The 15,274-nt window shown below is 38.0% G+C and overlaps 1 protein-coding gene across 1 annotated transcript; it reads right to left on the bottom strand.

The window, feature by feature from the left end:
- LOC119189971 lies at window positions 1-7,711 on the bottom strand. Its single transcript, XM_037440843.1, has 2 exons — window positions 6,136-7,711; window positions 1-334 (listed from the first exon to the last, which is right to left on the bottom strand). Exons 1-2 carry the CDS (start codon window positions 6,956-6,958, stop codon window positions 300-302), a joined length of 858 nt encoding a protein of 285 aa, XP_037296740.1. The 5' UTR covers window positions 6,959-7,711; the 3' UTR covers window positions 1-299.
- Between the last annotated feature and the right edge of the window lie 7,563 nt (window positions 7,712-15,274).

The following is a 15,274-nucleotide window of genomic DNA, read 5'->3' as shown; positions in this document are numbered from 1 at the left end:
AGCATAGATAAAAAAATGAACTTAGATAAGATATTTTAAATTATACAGAGAGCTAAGGAACACAGAAACGGCAGAAAATAAAGGCACAGCAAAAAAATTTTTTGCAATGCATTTTCCAGATTTTGCCTCGTCTCCAAAAAATTAAAGATCCGGGGCTGAGTTCCGCCATAGTGACTTCACATTTTTAGCAATATTGAAACGCAATTATTGGTTGGCAGCATAATCTCTATTCCTTAGTTCCTTATCCGCACCGTTCTCCCTCACGCCTACCTCGTCAATCACGGGCGCACCGCGCCGAACTAGTTACGCGCCGCCGCCGTAGCTGTTGCACTGGCTGTTGAAAAATACAGAAATTCGCTTGAATTTGACGCAATGTCGGTTTTACGCTGAAATGTTGGGGGTCCTAGAGACTTCTTAAATGAGACAACCGATCATAATGAATGTAGTATATTGAATAATAATTAAAATATAAAAAACATACAATAATGCAATCAATGCAGATTGAAGTAAAACTACTTACTTAGCATTAAACGTTACATAAAGGAGTGTTCATAACAAGTAATAAACTTAGGGAGCATACACACACTTCACCTCCCAAGGCAAGGAAAAAAAAAAAATGAATGGTGTAATTTTTTTTTTTTTTTTTCCTTTAAACTACCTCTATTACATACTTATTACATATTCACTATAGAAAAATATATATATTAGAACATTGCAATGTCTGTTTAACTTATATACTCAACTTATATCTGTCTTACTTAATTATATATAATCAATAAAACTTAAATGATGTCCATACAAGACATAAATTTATTGGTAGTACGGCCTAGTTCTATTCTTATGAATTAATTCTATTTTATTATTTTTATTTATCCTAAGATTACAACCTAAATCTTCTATAACTATGTAGGGACCCTCATAAATTACATCTAGTTTGCTACCTGTCTCATTTTTTACCAAAACTAAATCATCTGTTTGATATTTAATCGGATTCATTGTCCTATCGTACAATTCTTTTCTTTTATATTTTTTATTAAGTAAATTGTTCTTTGCATCGGCATGGGCTGCTTGTAAGCGATATTTTAACTGTAATGAATAATTATCATTATTGTATAAGGGTTCTACAGGCTCAGAAATTGTACTAGGTACTCGACAGAGTTTCCCAAAAACTAGTTCAAATGGCGTATAATTTGTTTCCGAATGGACCGTATTGTTGAAACTAAAACACCAATACGGTAGCCAATAGTTCCATGTGTCTATATTTTTTTCGCACTGAATCCTTAAAAATGCACTCAGAGTTTTGTGCGCATTTTCAAGAGCTCCTATCGATTGGTGATGGTAGGCTGTTGAAGATATTTTTTTTATATTAAGAAGCTTACAAACCTGTTCCATGGTTGCGGAGATAAATTCTGTTCCTCGATCTGTAGCTATGGTTTCAGGAATGCCAAATATTAAAATAAAATGTCTTACGAACGCATCAGCTATGGACATGGTCTCTTTATTTTTAAGGGGAATAGCTAGTACAAATTTAGACAGTTCGCACTGAATAGTCAATATACTTAGTCTGGCCATAAATACTGTTACACTTAATTATAAAAAAATATTACATTTGAATTTCGAATCTGTCATTTTTATACGATTGTTCATTGTGTTTTCTCATTTTGGCGCCAATACATTGTAAAATATTTTGCGATATTAAAATGGTGTGGGGTGATAAAGAGAACCGAATCGCTGTGATAGCATTACACAAAGTAGGTATGGAGCCAAATGCAATTTTTAAAACTCTCCATACACTTGGTATTAGTAAAATGTTTGTGTACCGGGCTATTAATAGGTACAATGAGACCTCCTCTGTTTGTGACAGAAAAAGATCTGGCCGTCCACGTAGTGTTCGTACGAAAAAGGTGGTCAAAGCAGTAAGGGAAAGAATTCGAAGAAATCCTGTCCGAAAGCAAAAGATTTTATCTCGGGAAATGAAGATAGCACCTAGAACCATGTCGCGTATTTTAAAAGATGACTTAGGACTTGCAGCCTATAAGAGACGCACTGGCCATTTCTTAACTGATAATTTAAAGAAGAATAGGGTGGTAAAATCGAAACAACTACTGAAGCGGTACGCAAAGGGAGGTCACAGAAAAATTTTGTTTACGGATGAGAAAATTTTTACAATTGAGCAACATTTTAACAAACAAAATGACCGTATTTATGCTCAAAGCTCTAAGGAAGCTTCCCAATTAGTCGACAGAGTGCAACGTGGACATTATCCGACTTCAGTGATGGTTTGGTGGGGTGTTAACTATGAAGGAGTGACTGAGCCATATTTTTGTGAAAAAGGTATCAAAACATCGGCACAAGTGTATCAAGATACCATTCTTGAGAAGGTAGTTAAGCCCCTTAACATCACCATGTTCAATAACCAAGTATGGTCCTTCCAGCAAGACTCGGCGCCGGGTCATAAAGCTCGGTCCACGCAGTCTTGGTTGGAATCGAACGTTTCGGACTTCATCAGAGCTGAAGACTGGCCGTCGTCTAGTCCCGATCTTAATCCGCTGGATTATGATTTGTGGTCAGTTTTAGAGAGTACAGCTTGCTCTAAACGCCATGATAATTTGAGTCCCTAAAACAATCTATACGATTGGCAGTGAAGAATTTTCCCATGGAAAGAGTGCGTGCTTCTATTGATAACTGGCCTCATCGTTTAAAGGACTGTATTGCAGCCAATGGAGACCACTTCGAATAAGCTTTTTATATTTTTAATTGTTTTATATTTATGTATTAAACTGACACACTGTAAAAGTAATAAATGTTATTTGCAGTTAACAATTTTCTTTTTTCTTTATTACAATATTTATGGCAAGACTAGGTATAACAATTACCATCGATGTCTCTACATAAAGGTCCCACTACATCTAAATAAATTTTTTGAAAAGCCGAGGAAGCCGTTGTAGTTATTTCCATCGGTTCTTTTATATAACGAAAGTGCTTTGATTTTTGACACTTCGTACACTTTTTTACAAATCCTTGGACGTCTTTTTCTATACTTGGCCAATAATATCTCTTTTTAATGGTATTTACCATTCTACGCACCCCAGCGTGTCCGCTAGTTGGTAGTATGTGAAAATCATTCATAATAATACGTTTTTCTTTGTCATCACTAATCCTTTTTACTCCTCTTAGAATACAAATGCGTGGTCCGGACCATTTTTCTAAATTCGATATTTCATCACAAACGCTTTTAATAAAATCTATATTATTATCAGTTTTAATCATACACACTTCATCAATTCGTAACTTATCACAAAATAAACTTAATTTCTGCACAAATTCGGCTCGCGTAAAATGTGCCTTGAAATCAAGATTGATGTAAATTATCTTTCTTTCCGTTGAAAATTCAAAACATTCAAATACGTCAGTTATCATGTCATTATCTCTCAATCCTTTTAGTTCACTACCTTTACTAAATCTCATTTCTACTGAGCCAAACGGTTTTCTTAACATATCCACAACTCTTGGTTGGCCAGACCAATAGTCAGGGGATTTACTAAACTCCGTTTTCTCATTATCATCCTTATTTTTATTCAACTCATCTATTTTCCGTTTTTGCGCCCTAGTCATAATAGCTACAACTTGTGCTTGCATATCTTTTAATTCTTCTGATGTTATACATATTCTAGACAAAGCATCTGCAACAACATTTTCTTTTCCTCGTACATAAACAATTTTGAAATTAAATTCTTCTAATATTAACCGAAATTTAAGAAGCCTACTTGAAGGATCTTTCATACCAAAAAGATAAACTAAAGGTTTGTGATCTGTCATTATTGTGAATTCTCTTCCATATAGATATGGTCTAAAATATTTTACAGACCAAACTATTGCCAAAAGCTCTTTTTGTATAGTAGGATAATTCTTCTCTGCTTTGTTTAAAGGCCTACTTGCATACGCTATAGGTCTTAAGTCTTTATTGCACAGCACAGCGCCTATCGCTGTAACTGAAGCATCTGTCTGTACTATAAATTCATTATTACTCGAAAAATCGGGATATTGTAATATTGGTGAAGAAATTAAGACACTCTTAAGATATTCAAAGGCATGTTGGCATTCGTCAGTCCAAATAAATGGTTCATTTTTCCTACATAATTTATTTAATGGTATAGCTATTTCTGAAAATGATTTTATGAATTTCCGGTAATAGTTGCAAAAAGCTACAAATCGCTTAACTTCTTCGGCGTTTTTTGGCGTAGGGTAATTTATTAATACATTTGTTTTTTCTGGATCGGGTAAAACACCCTTTTCTGAAACAACGTGACCCAGATAAAGAATTTCTTTCTTTAAAAATTCGCATTTTAGCGGGTTTAATTTTAAATTTACTTTCCTTAACCTCTCCATTATACTTATTAAATTATGATTATGCATATGCAGATTTCTACCGAAAACAATGAGATCATCTTGATATATTAAGCATTTTTCATAAGTCAAACCAGACATTGCTACTGACATCATGCGGCTAAATGCACTTGGACTTATCTTGAGCCCCATAGGTAAACGTTTCATTTGAAATTGACCTGTTCCAGTGGTAAACGCTGTTAATTTACGACTGTTAGGTTCTAATTGTACTTGATAATAACCTTGATGAAGGTCAAGGTGAGTGAAATACACAGCCCCAGACAGAGAGTCTAAAATTTCATTTATATTTGGCAAAGGAAATTTATCGTCACAAATTGTCTCATTCACCTTTCTATAATCTACCACTAATCGCCATTTCTTTTCAGTTCCTTCTTTACTCTTTTTTGGCACTAATAAAATTGGACTTGACCATTCACTGTTTGATTCTTCTATAATGTCATCATCTATCATTTTATTAACCTGTTTAGCTATCTCTGGTTTTAATGACTGTGGTAATCTATATTGTTTAACATATACTGGTGTAAAGTTTGGTTTAACAGTAATAGACTGCTCATAGATGTTTGTAGTTGATAACTTATCACCGTCAATATAAAAAACATCAGAATATTTTGCGCAAATCGCTTCAATAGACTGTCTCTCTTCCTCATTTAAATAATCCAATTTAAGCTGAGATAGTAGTGTTTGAATTCTAAAAACGTCGATTATACTATTATTAAATTGACAAATATTGTAATCATTTAAACATTGTAATTCAGGTACGAAAGTCGGTATGTTTATATCTTTTTCACTAGTGTTAAGAATTTTAATAGGGATTCTGTTATTTTTCACTCTTACTATTGCATTTGCAAGAAAAATATCCTTCGCTAACTCTCTTCCACAGACGATTACATCATCTTTCTCGTTTTTATTTACGTATATATAATGAATCGACTCAGAACGGGCGGGTATTGTCAGCTCATTACACAATCTACTATGCTCATCAATAAAATTAAAATAATATGTCTCTCCATGATTATATAATGTCAAAGTATTAGTATGTAAATTAATATTAGCTTGAAATTTATTTAAAAAATCTAGACCTACTATTCCATCTGCCTTCAATGGTAAGGAATCAAATATATGAAATGTATGCATAAACGTTGCACAATTTTGCTTTAACGTTAAATTTACTGAACCTTGAGAACGTTTTTGACCACCGATTCCATTAATCAAAGTTTCATCTCTTTGCACAATGATACTACTTGGTAAGGCTTCACTTTTAATAATTGATAACGTAGCACCTGTATCTACGAGCCAATAATATTTAATGTTATTAACATTAAAATTTATATATTTTGCATTGCCCAGATTTGATAATATACAATGCTTAAGATCGAAAAAACTGGCTACTAGAAGCTTCTAATTCTTTGTCATGTCTAGTATCGGTGTGCTGATTGGCATTTTTCTGTTCCGCTGAAAATACATTTTTGTTACTGTTCCTAAAATATCTCGGAGCTCTACTACCTCGTTGACCCCTATTATAGTTCGATGAAACACGGTTATTGTACCGGTTTCCTGTATGTCCTCTATAATTTGCACGCAATTTGTTTCTCTGATAATCACAAATACCATACTGACCACGACTGTAATTGTTATTATATTGACCACGATTATTACTGAAATTATGATACCGCCTTGAATTATTATTATTAAACCCTTGTCCACGTTTAAATACATGCATGACGTTACCTGACAGTGACTGGGATGTAGTATCTTCTTCTTTCGCAGCTTGGATGGCATCTTTTAGGCTGCTATAGTTGCGAGCGGAGATGATTGTACTCAACTTTGAACTGCGTAGTCCTTCTGAAAATTGTTTAATGGCAAGCTTTTCATTTAAAGGTTTTAAAATCCCAGCTGTGTCTGAATTACCTTCCGATTGTGATAGAGTGAGTTCAGTAAACAATCTTTCTATTTCGGTACCATACTCTTCAATAGAAGTCGAACCTTGTTGTAAATGTAGTAGCTTTGTCTGTATAGCCATAAACGATTTTTTTGTCAGTAAATGGCATCTCATATCTTTAATTAACTCCTCAATGCTCTTATAATTACCTGTAATTCGTAATTTCGCATTTTCTGATAATCTACTTTTAAGAACAAATGTTACAAGTAGGGTCTTACCTTTCTCATCCAACATATCCGCATACATCTCCAACGAGTCTATCAAACGTTTGGTTGTCGCCTCAATACCGTCCATTGCCGGAAGCAAATTACAAGCCACTTTTAAATCAAATTCCATTTTTACAGATTTATTTTTTGGGAAAATACACAAACTATTTATTTCCTCAAAAATATTCTTAATATTCTGAAAAATATCTAATGCCGCGGGTACTAACTTCTTATCTTTACCCTTATCTAACAGTAACAAAATTTTCGTACATTCCTCAAAGATATAGTTCGCTTCATCTAACTTTGTCTTAATAACAGTACCCTTATATCTAGCCTGTCCCTTCTTAATTAAGTATTTTCTAATATCTACCAGAGCCTCATATTTCTCTATTAAAACATCAGTCATAATCTAAATTAAACATCACTTAAAATTATCAAAACATTAGTCAATTACTTCATGTTAAAAACAAAAGAATCAAATAACCATAATTATTGCGAAACGGCACAGAAATATTTCACACGTTGCAGTTTACTTGCTAGGTATCATATTCACTGAGACTTTGTGCACTGTTTTATGTCTTTTAAGTTTTTATGCTAAAACATATAATTTTCATCACTGATATTCACAATTAATTGCCGAATTAAATAGGTACTAGTTGATGTTAAAATGTTGGCTGGTCAGTTAGCAGATGTTCCGTCAGACATTACCCGTCCTCGCACGGATGCCCTTATGCGTTGTATGGCGCTTAGACCGATTTCTTCATTTATCCAATGGCGATGGCAGCTTCGGTAGTATTTTAAAAGAAAGTATATTACCAAGACAGAAATTGCGACGAGGATGATGATGGTAATGATGCTCATTCGCTCCAAGTGTCCTCCGATGTCCTTTAGCAGGGCGTCATTGTTTCCACCTGCCGCATTCTGGTTTAGGAAAACCTCTTCTTTCTCGACTGTAGAGCGACACATTTTGGATTCTTCACACAACAACAAAACTTTATTTTGCCCCTTGGCAGACTCTTAAGGCAGGGTCGCCATGAAATGTTGGGGGTCCTAGAGACTTCTTAAATGAGACAACCGATCATAATGAATGTAGTATATTGAATAATAATTAAAATATAAAAAACATACAATAATGCAATCAATGCAGATTGAAGTAAAACTACTTACCTAGCATTAAACGTTACATAAAGGAGTGTTCATAACAAGTAATAAACTTAGGGAGCATACACACACTTCAACGCACATGTAACTCCTTATTAGACTCCGAACGCGTGTGTTTAGTGTTAATGACGTGAATGAAATGGAACGAAAATGGAACGGAATGACTCGAGCTCTTTTTATATGCGTATCGTGTATCGACAGCGCCGTAATCGCCGGGACCGCGTGCGCCGCCCCTGATGTAGCATTGTCAAGTTGAGGCGTTTATTTTTTGAACCCCGAAATCGTCTTACGGCGCCCTGACATAATAATTGTAAGTGATATTAAATTTATATAATAAAATGTAACAATATAATATCAATATTATATTTACATTAACTTGATATAGATATAAATAAAAAAAAACAGGTTTTAGTTAGGTATACTTAATTACTGACCGACTGTTGTGAAACCAGATTTCACTACCCGCTTACATACTCCAGTAAAACCAATAAGGCGAATACGCGCGTCTGCAGTTGAATGTTGATTTGTTTTTGAAGAGGGCGGCACGTGACAACTCGTACATTAGTGAGAAAAGAATCGGCGGCGATGCTGTGCGAGAGATGTTGGTGCGGCGGCCGACGGACGGCGCTCGGCGGCAGTGAGAGGCGCGCGCTCGCCGCGGCGCACCGCCCGCTCTCTACCCACAGCACTTCGCGTGCCGCGCTCGCGACGTGCGAACGCGATCTCGTCGAAATCTCCCGCCAACTCTCATTTAGCTCTCATTGTGTAACTACACAAGTTTTAAATCGCTTGTACGATAAATGTTGCCGTGGTAGGAACAACAATTAATGATATTATATTATTATAACTTAAAGTTAGCGCGCCAAAACTTACTTTATACCTTTTTACACACATTTCAATGATCTTATAATTTCGTAAACACTTTCAAGTTGTAAAATAGTATGCATTGAGAGGGCAACTCATTTACAGATAAATTTGTATACTTAAGTAATTGTTACCTTTGCAAAAGCCCTTTACTGTTAAGCAACTAGGTGTCCAGCGATATATTATAGTAGTGTGTGTTGTGAGTTGTGTGCGTTGTGTGCGCGGTGGTGACGCGGTGTGTGTCTGGTGGTGCTGCGGGGCGGAGCGGAGGGGCGTCGGCGCGGTGCGGGCGGGGGCGCGCGGATGCGCGGGCGCAGGCGCACACGCCGCCGGCGCGATGGCGGCGCGCCGCCTCGTGCTCAACGGGTTGACGGCAGAGGTAGGCGAAGACGCGGCGCCATGCGAGCCCGCCACCGACGGCTCGCCCGACTCGCTCGAGTTCTACCACGAGCTCGAGTTGTACCGGCAGTTGCTGGCCCTACCGCCCGTCGCCCCTGCACCCTCCGCACCCCCCGCGCCTCAGAGACGCGCGCGCACACCCGACCCACCGCCGCCGGACACTCGCCACGGTATGGTATACTTTATCTACTCAGCTTTAGTTTTGTGTTAATTAAAGGCTCTCTTGCCCGTCAACTTGTTCAACAGCCTTAGATACCAGATTATAGAGCCATCGCATGCTCGTGTGGTAATATTTCTCTAAATTAGATTCAAATTCATCCGTCGCGGCCACGTGTTGGGCGCCAATATGGTTGTTATACCCGTGACTCAGTTACTTCGTATCATTCGCTCAAGACATTGAGTTGAATATTATAACCATCGATATATAATGTACTATTCGTCAATCAATATAACATCTATCTATCTATACTATTATATAAAGCTGAAGAGTTTGTTTGTTTGTTTGTTTGTTTGTTTGTTTGTTTGTTTGAACGCGCTAATCTCAGGAACTACCGGTCCAAACTGAAAAATTCTTTTTGCGTTGGATAGCCCTTTGTTCGTGGAGTGCTATAGGCTATATATCATCACGCTATACCCAATAGGAGCGGGGCAGTAATGGCTAATCTCAGGAACTACCGGTCCAAACTGAAAAATTCTTTTTGCGTTGGATAGCCCTTTATTCGTGGAGTGCTATAGGCTATATATCATCACGCTATACCCAATAGGAGCGGGGCAGTAATGGCTAATCTCAGGAACTACCGGTCCAAACTGAAAAATTCTTTTTGCGTTGGATAGCCCTTTGTTCGTGGAGAGCTTTAGGCTATATATCATCACGCTATATTCAATAGGAGCGGAGCAGTAATAGCTAATCTCAGAAACTACCGATTCGAACTGAAAAAATATTTTTGTGTTGAATAGTCCTTTTGTTTGTGGAGTGCTCAAAGTTATATATCATCACGCTATGACCAATAGGAGCGGAGCAGTAATGGCTAATCTCAGGAACTACCGGTTTCAACTGAAAAATTCGTTTTGTGTTGGATAGCCCTTTATTTGTGTACCGCTATAAGCTATATATCATCTCGCTATGACCAATAGGAGCGGAGCAGTAATGGCTAATCTCAGGAACTACCGGTTTGAACTGAAAAAATCTTTTTGTGTTGGATAGCCCTTTGTTCCTGGAGTGCTATAGGCTATATATCATCATGCTATAACCAATAGGAGCGGAGCAGTAATGAAACATGTTGCAAAAACGGGGAAAATTATGAGTTTTGAGAGCTTCCGTTGCCTGCGCTGCGTAAACGGTTAAAGTTATGCAACAATGATGTATGACGGGATTGTTTCACTTAAAAAGTTCTAAATAATATAACAAAGTCCCCCGCTGCATCTGTCTGCCTTAACGTGTTAAACTCAAAAACTACCTAACGTATTAAGATGAAATTTGGTATGGAGACAGTTTGAGACCCTGGGAAGAACATAGGCTCCCGGGAAACTACTATTTTTATAACGGAAAACTTTAGCCTGAAAAACTTTATAACGCGGGCGGAGCCGCGAGCAAAAGCTAGTACTATTATATAAAGCTGAAGAGTTTGTTTGTTTGTTTGTTTGAACGCGCTAATCTCAGGAACTACCAGTCCAAATTGAAAAATTCTTTTTGCTATGGATAGCCGTTTGTTCGTGGAGTGCTATAGGCTATATATCATCACGCTATACCCAATAGGAGCGGGGCAGTAATGGCTAATCTCAGGAACTACCGGTCCAAACTGAAAAATTCTTTTTGTGTTGGATAGCCCTTTGTTCGTGGAGTGCTATAGGCTATATATCATCACGCTATGACCAATAGGAGCGGAGCAGTAATGACTAATCTCAGGAACTACCGGTTCGAACTGAAAAATTCTTTTTGTGTTGGATAGCTCTTTATTAGTGTAGTGCTATAGGCTATATATCATCACGCTATGACCAATAGGAGCGGAGCAGTAATGACTAATCTCAGGAACTACCGGTTCGAACTGAAAAATTCTTTTTGTGTTGGATAGCTCTTTATTAGTGTAGTGCTATAGGCTATATATCATCACGCTATGACTAATAGGAGCGGAGCAGTAATGGCTAATCTCAGGAACTACCGGTTCATAACAGAAAAAATATTTTTGTGTTGGATAGTTCTTTGTTCGTGGAGTGCTATAGGCTATATATCATCACGCTATGACCAATAGGAGCGGAGCAGTAATGACTAATCTCAGGAACTACCGGTTCAAACTGAAAAAATATTTTTGTGTTGGATAGTTCTTTGTTCGTGGAGTACTATGGGGTATATATCATCACGCTATGACCAATCGGATCGGAGCAGTAATGGCTAATCTCAGGAACTATCAGATCGAACTGAAAAAAATATTTTTGTGTTGGATAGCACTTTGTTCCTGGAGTGCTATAGGCTATATATCATCACGCTATGACTAATAGGAGCGGAGCAGTAATGGCTAATCTCAGGAACTACCGTGTTTGAACTGAAAAATTTTTTTTGCGTTGGATAGCCCTTTGTTCGTGGAGTGCTATAGGCTATATATCATCACGCTATGACCAATAGGAGCGGAGCAGTAATGACTAATCTCAGGAACTACCGGTTCGAACTGAAAAATTCTTTTTGTGTTGGATAGCTCTTTATTAGTGTAGTTGTATAGGCTATATATCATCACGCTATGACCAATAGGAGCGGAGCAGTAATGACTAATCTCAGGAACTACCGGTTCGAACTGAAAAATTCTTTTTGTGTTGGATAGCTCTTTATTAGTGTAGTGCTATAGGCTATATATCATCACGCTATGACTAATAGGAGCGGAGCAGTAATGGCTAATCTCAGGAACTACCGGTTCAAACAGAAAAAATATTTTTGTGTTGGATAGTTCTTTGTTCGTGGAGTGCTATAGGCTATATATCATCACGTATGACCAATCGGAGCGGAGCAGTAATGGTTAATCTCAGGAACTATCAGATCGAACTGAAAAAAATATTTTTGTGTTGGATAGCACTTTGTTCCTGGAGTGCTATAGGCTATATATCATCACGCTATGACTAATAGGAGCGGAGCAGTAATGGCTAATCTCAGGAACTACCGTGTTTGAACTGAAAAAATCTTTTTGTGTTGGATAGCCCTTTGTTCCTGGAGTGCTATAGGCTATATATCATCACGCTATGACCAATCGGAGCGGAGCAGTAATGAAACATGTTGAAAAAACGGGAAAAAATTATTAGTTTTGAGAGCTTCCGTTGCGTGCGCTGCGTAAACGATTAAAGTTATGCAACAATGATGTATGACGGGATTATTCCTCTTAAAAAGTTCTAAAAAATATATTATAAAACAAAGTCCCCCGCTGCATCTGTCTGCCTGAACGTGTTAAACTCAAAAACTACCCAACGTATTAAGATGAAATTTGGTATGGAGACAGTTTGAGAGGCTCCCGGGAAACTACTACTTTTATAACGGAAAACTTTAGCCTGAAAAACTTTATAACGCGGGCGGAGCCGCGGGCAAAAGCTATATTTGATAATTATAATTGGTGTGGAATTGTTTAGCACTTCTTCTTCTTCTTCGTCGCTGTCACTCTTGACAGAGCGGTCGTGGTCATCACCTCAAGTGATGGTGGCAAGCTTCACAACACGTCGCCACTCCTCTCTGTAGGCCGCCTTCCTCGTGCATTCGTGTAGTGATGAGCCATTAATCGCCGCTTTTATTTGATCCGTCCACTTCATTGACGATCTTCCACGTGGCCTGGTACCCTCAACCTTTCCCTGAACCACAAGTCGCTCTATAGCTACTTCGCCTCGGCGGCATACGTGACCAAAAAATGTGAGAATGCGAGACTGTACCAAAGATGATAAACGCTGCTTAATGCCGAGTTCTCGAAGTATAGACTCGTTGGTACGGAATTCAGTCCAAGATACTCCGAGCAGTCTCCTCCAGCACCACATCTCTAAGGCGTCTATCTTCTTCTTCTCTACTTCTCGCAAGGTCCATGTTTCTGTAGCGTACAAAAATATGGGGAATACAAGTGCCCGTACTAGCCGGATTTTTGTGGCTTTATAAATGTTGCGATTCTTCCAAATCTTCTTTAACTTGTCCATTGCAGATCTAGAAATCGCCATACGCCTCTTCACTTCGTCTATACATCCGCCATTGTTCGAAATCAAGGCTCCCAGATAAATGTATGATTGGACCACATCACAATTAGCAGTTTGTATTGTTTCGCACTACATATTAACAAATAAAAATATAATTTATAAATTTAATGCGACAGATTTTCCGACTATATTATTAGAAGTATACCTAGTATGGGATCAAAAATTCAGATTTTATTCTATATGCGTGGTAATTATTTTTTTAGAACGATACCGTACACACCGTACGTAAATAGGTATACGACTTACATGAAGCCAGTTCTACAAAGCGCGCATTTATTAAAGAAAATAATAGTGTTCATCGCCACGGCTAAAGCCGGTCTGACCCGCCGCAATGTATATTTCACATCAAAAAGGATAGTATAACAATTCATACATATATGAACCCACTATAAGGAACGTATGGTCTGTGCAGTGGCGGCGCCGCGGCGCAGTCGCACGCCTGGCGCGCCGGGCGCCTCCGGGCGCGCGCGAGCTGCGCTGCCTGCCGCACTGCGCGAGCGCCCGCAACCGCCCGTTACCAGGCCCGCCAGGGTGAGTATTCAACTCTTCTCCGCTAAATACTTAGTCTGGCCATAAATACTGTTACACTTAATTATAAAAAAATATTACATTTGAATTTCGAATCTGTCATTTTTATACGATTGTTCATTGTGTTTTCTCATTTTGGCGCCAATACATTGTAAAATATTTTGCGATATTAAAATGGTGTGGGGTGATAAAGAGAACCGAATCGCTGTGATAGCATTACACAAAGTAGGTATGGAGCCAAATGCAATTTTTAAAACTCTCCATACACTTGGTATTAGTAAAATGTTTGTGTACCGGGCTATTAATAGGTACAATGAGACCTCCTCTGTTTGTGACAGAAAAAGATCTGGCCGTCCACGTAGTGTTCGTACGAAAAAGGTGGTCAAAGCAGTAAGGGAAAGAATTCGAAGAAATCCTGTCCGAAAGCAAAAGATTTTATCTCGGGAAATGAAGATAGCACCTAGAACCATGTCGCGTATTTTAAAAGATGACTTAGGACTTGCAGCCTATAAGAGACGCACTGGCCATTTCTTAACTGATAATTTAAAGAAGAATAGGGTGGTAAAATCGAAACAACTACTGAAGCGGTACGCAAAGGGAGGTCACAGAAAAATTTTGTTTACGGATGAGAAAATTTTTACAATTGAGCAACATTTTAACAAACAAAATGACCGTATTTATGCTCAAAGCTCTAAGGAAGCTTCCCAATTAGTCGACAGAGTGCAACGTGGACATTATCCGACTTCAGTGATGGTTTGGTGGGGTGTTAGCTATGAAGGAGTGACTGAGCCATATTTTTGTGAAAAAGGTATCAAAACATCGGCACAAGTGTATCAAGATACCATTCTTGAGAAGGTAGTTAAGCCCCTTAACATCACCATGTTCAATAACCAAGTATGGTCCTTCCAGCAAGACTCGGCGCCGGGTCATAAAGCTCGGTCCACGCAGTCTTGGTTGGAATCGAACGTTTCGGACTTCATCAGAGCTGAAGACTGGCCGTCGTCTAGTCCCGATCTTAATCCGCTGGATTATGATTTGTGGTCAGTTTTAGAGAGTACAGCTTGCTCTAAACGCCATGATAATTTGGAGTCCCTAAAACAATCTATACGATTGGCAGTGAAGAATTTTCCCATGGAAAGAGTGCGTGCTTCTATTGATAACTGGCCTCATCGTTTAAAGGACTGTATTGCAGCCAATGGAGACCACTTCGAATAAGCTTTTTATATTTTTAATTGTTTTATATTTATGTATTAAACTGACACACTGTAAAAGTAATAAATGTTATTTGCAGTTAACAATTTTCTTTTTTCTTTATTACAATATTTATGGCAAGACTAGGTATACACGTATGACTGTGTCTTTGAGAATCGATATGCTGTGGACATTAATGGCATGTAACCTGGTTTACGCATCAAGGTATTATCGAAATATTCAAATTATTAACTTAAAACCTCCGACTCAATACTCACGACACACAGATGTGTAGCGTACAATACTGGACTGGTGGGACGTGATTTTAGTTCGGAATAATGTTAATGAATCTAATTATTATTCCGAA

The sequence above is a fragment of the Manduca sexta genome, chromosome 20 (genome assembly GCF_014839805.1).
Source record: "Manduca sexta isolate Smith_Timp_Sample1 chromosome 20, JHU_Msex_v1.0, whole genome shotgun sequence".
NCBI classification, from domain to species: domain Eukaryota; kingdom Metazoa; phylum Arthropoda; class Insecta; order Lepidoptera; family Sphingidae; genus Manduca; species Manduca sexta.
The sequence above is the reverse complement of the archived record's forward strand: the minus strand, read 5'-3'. Positions and strand labels throughout refer to the sequence as shown.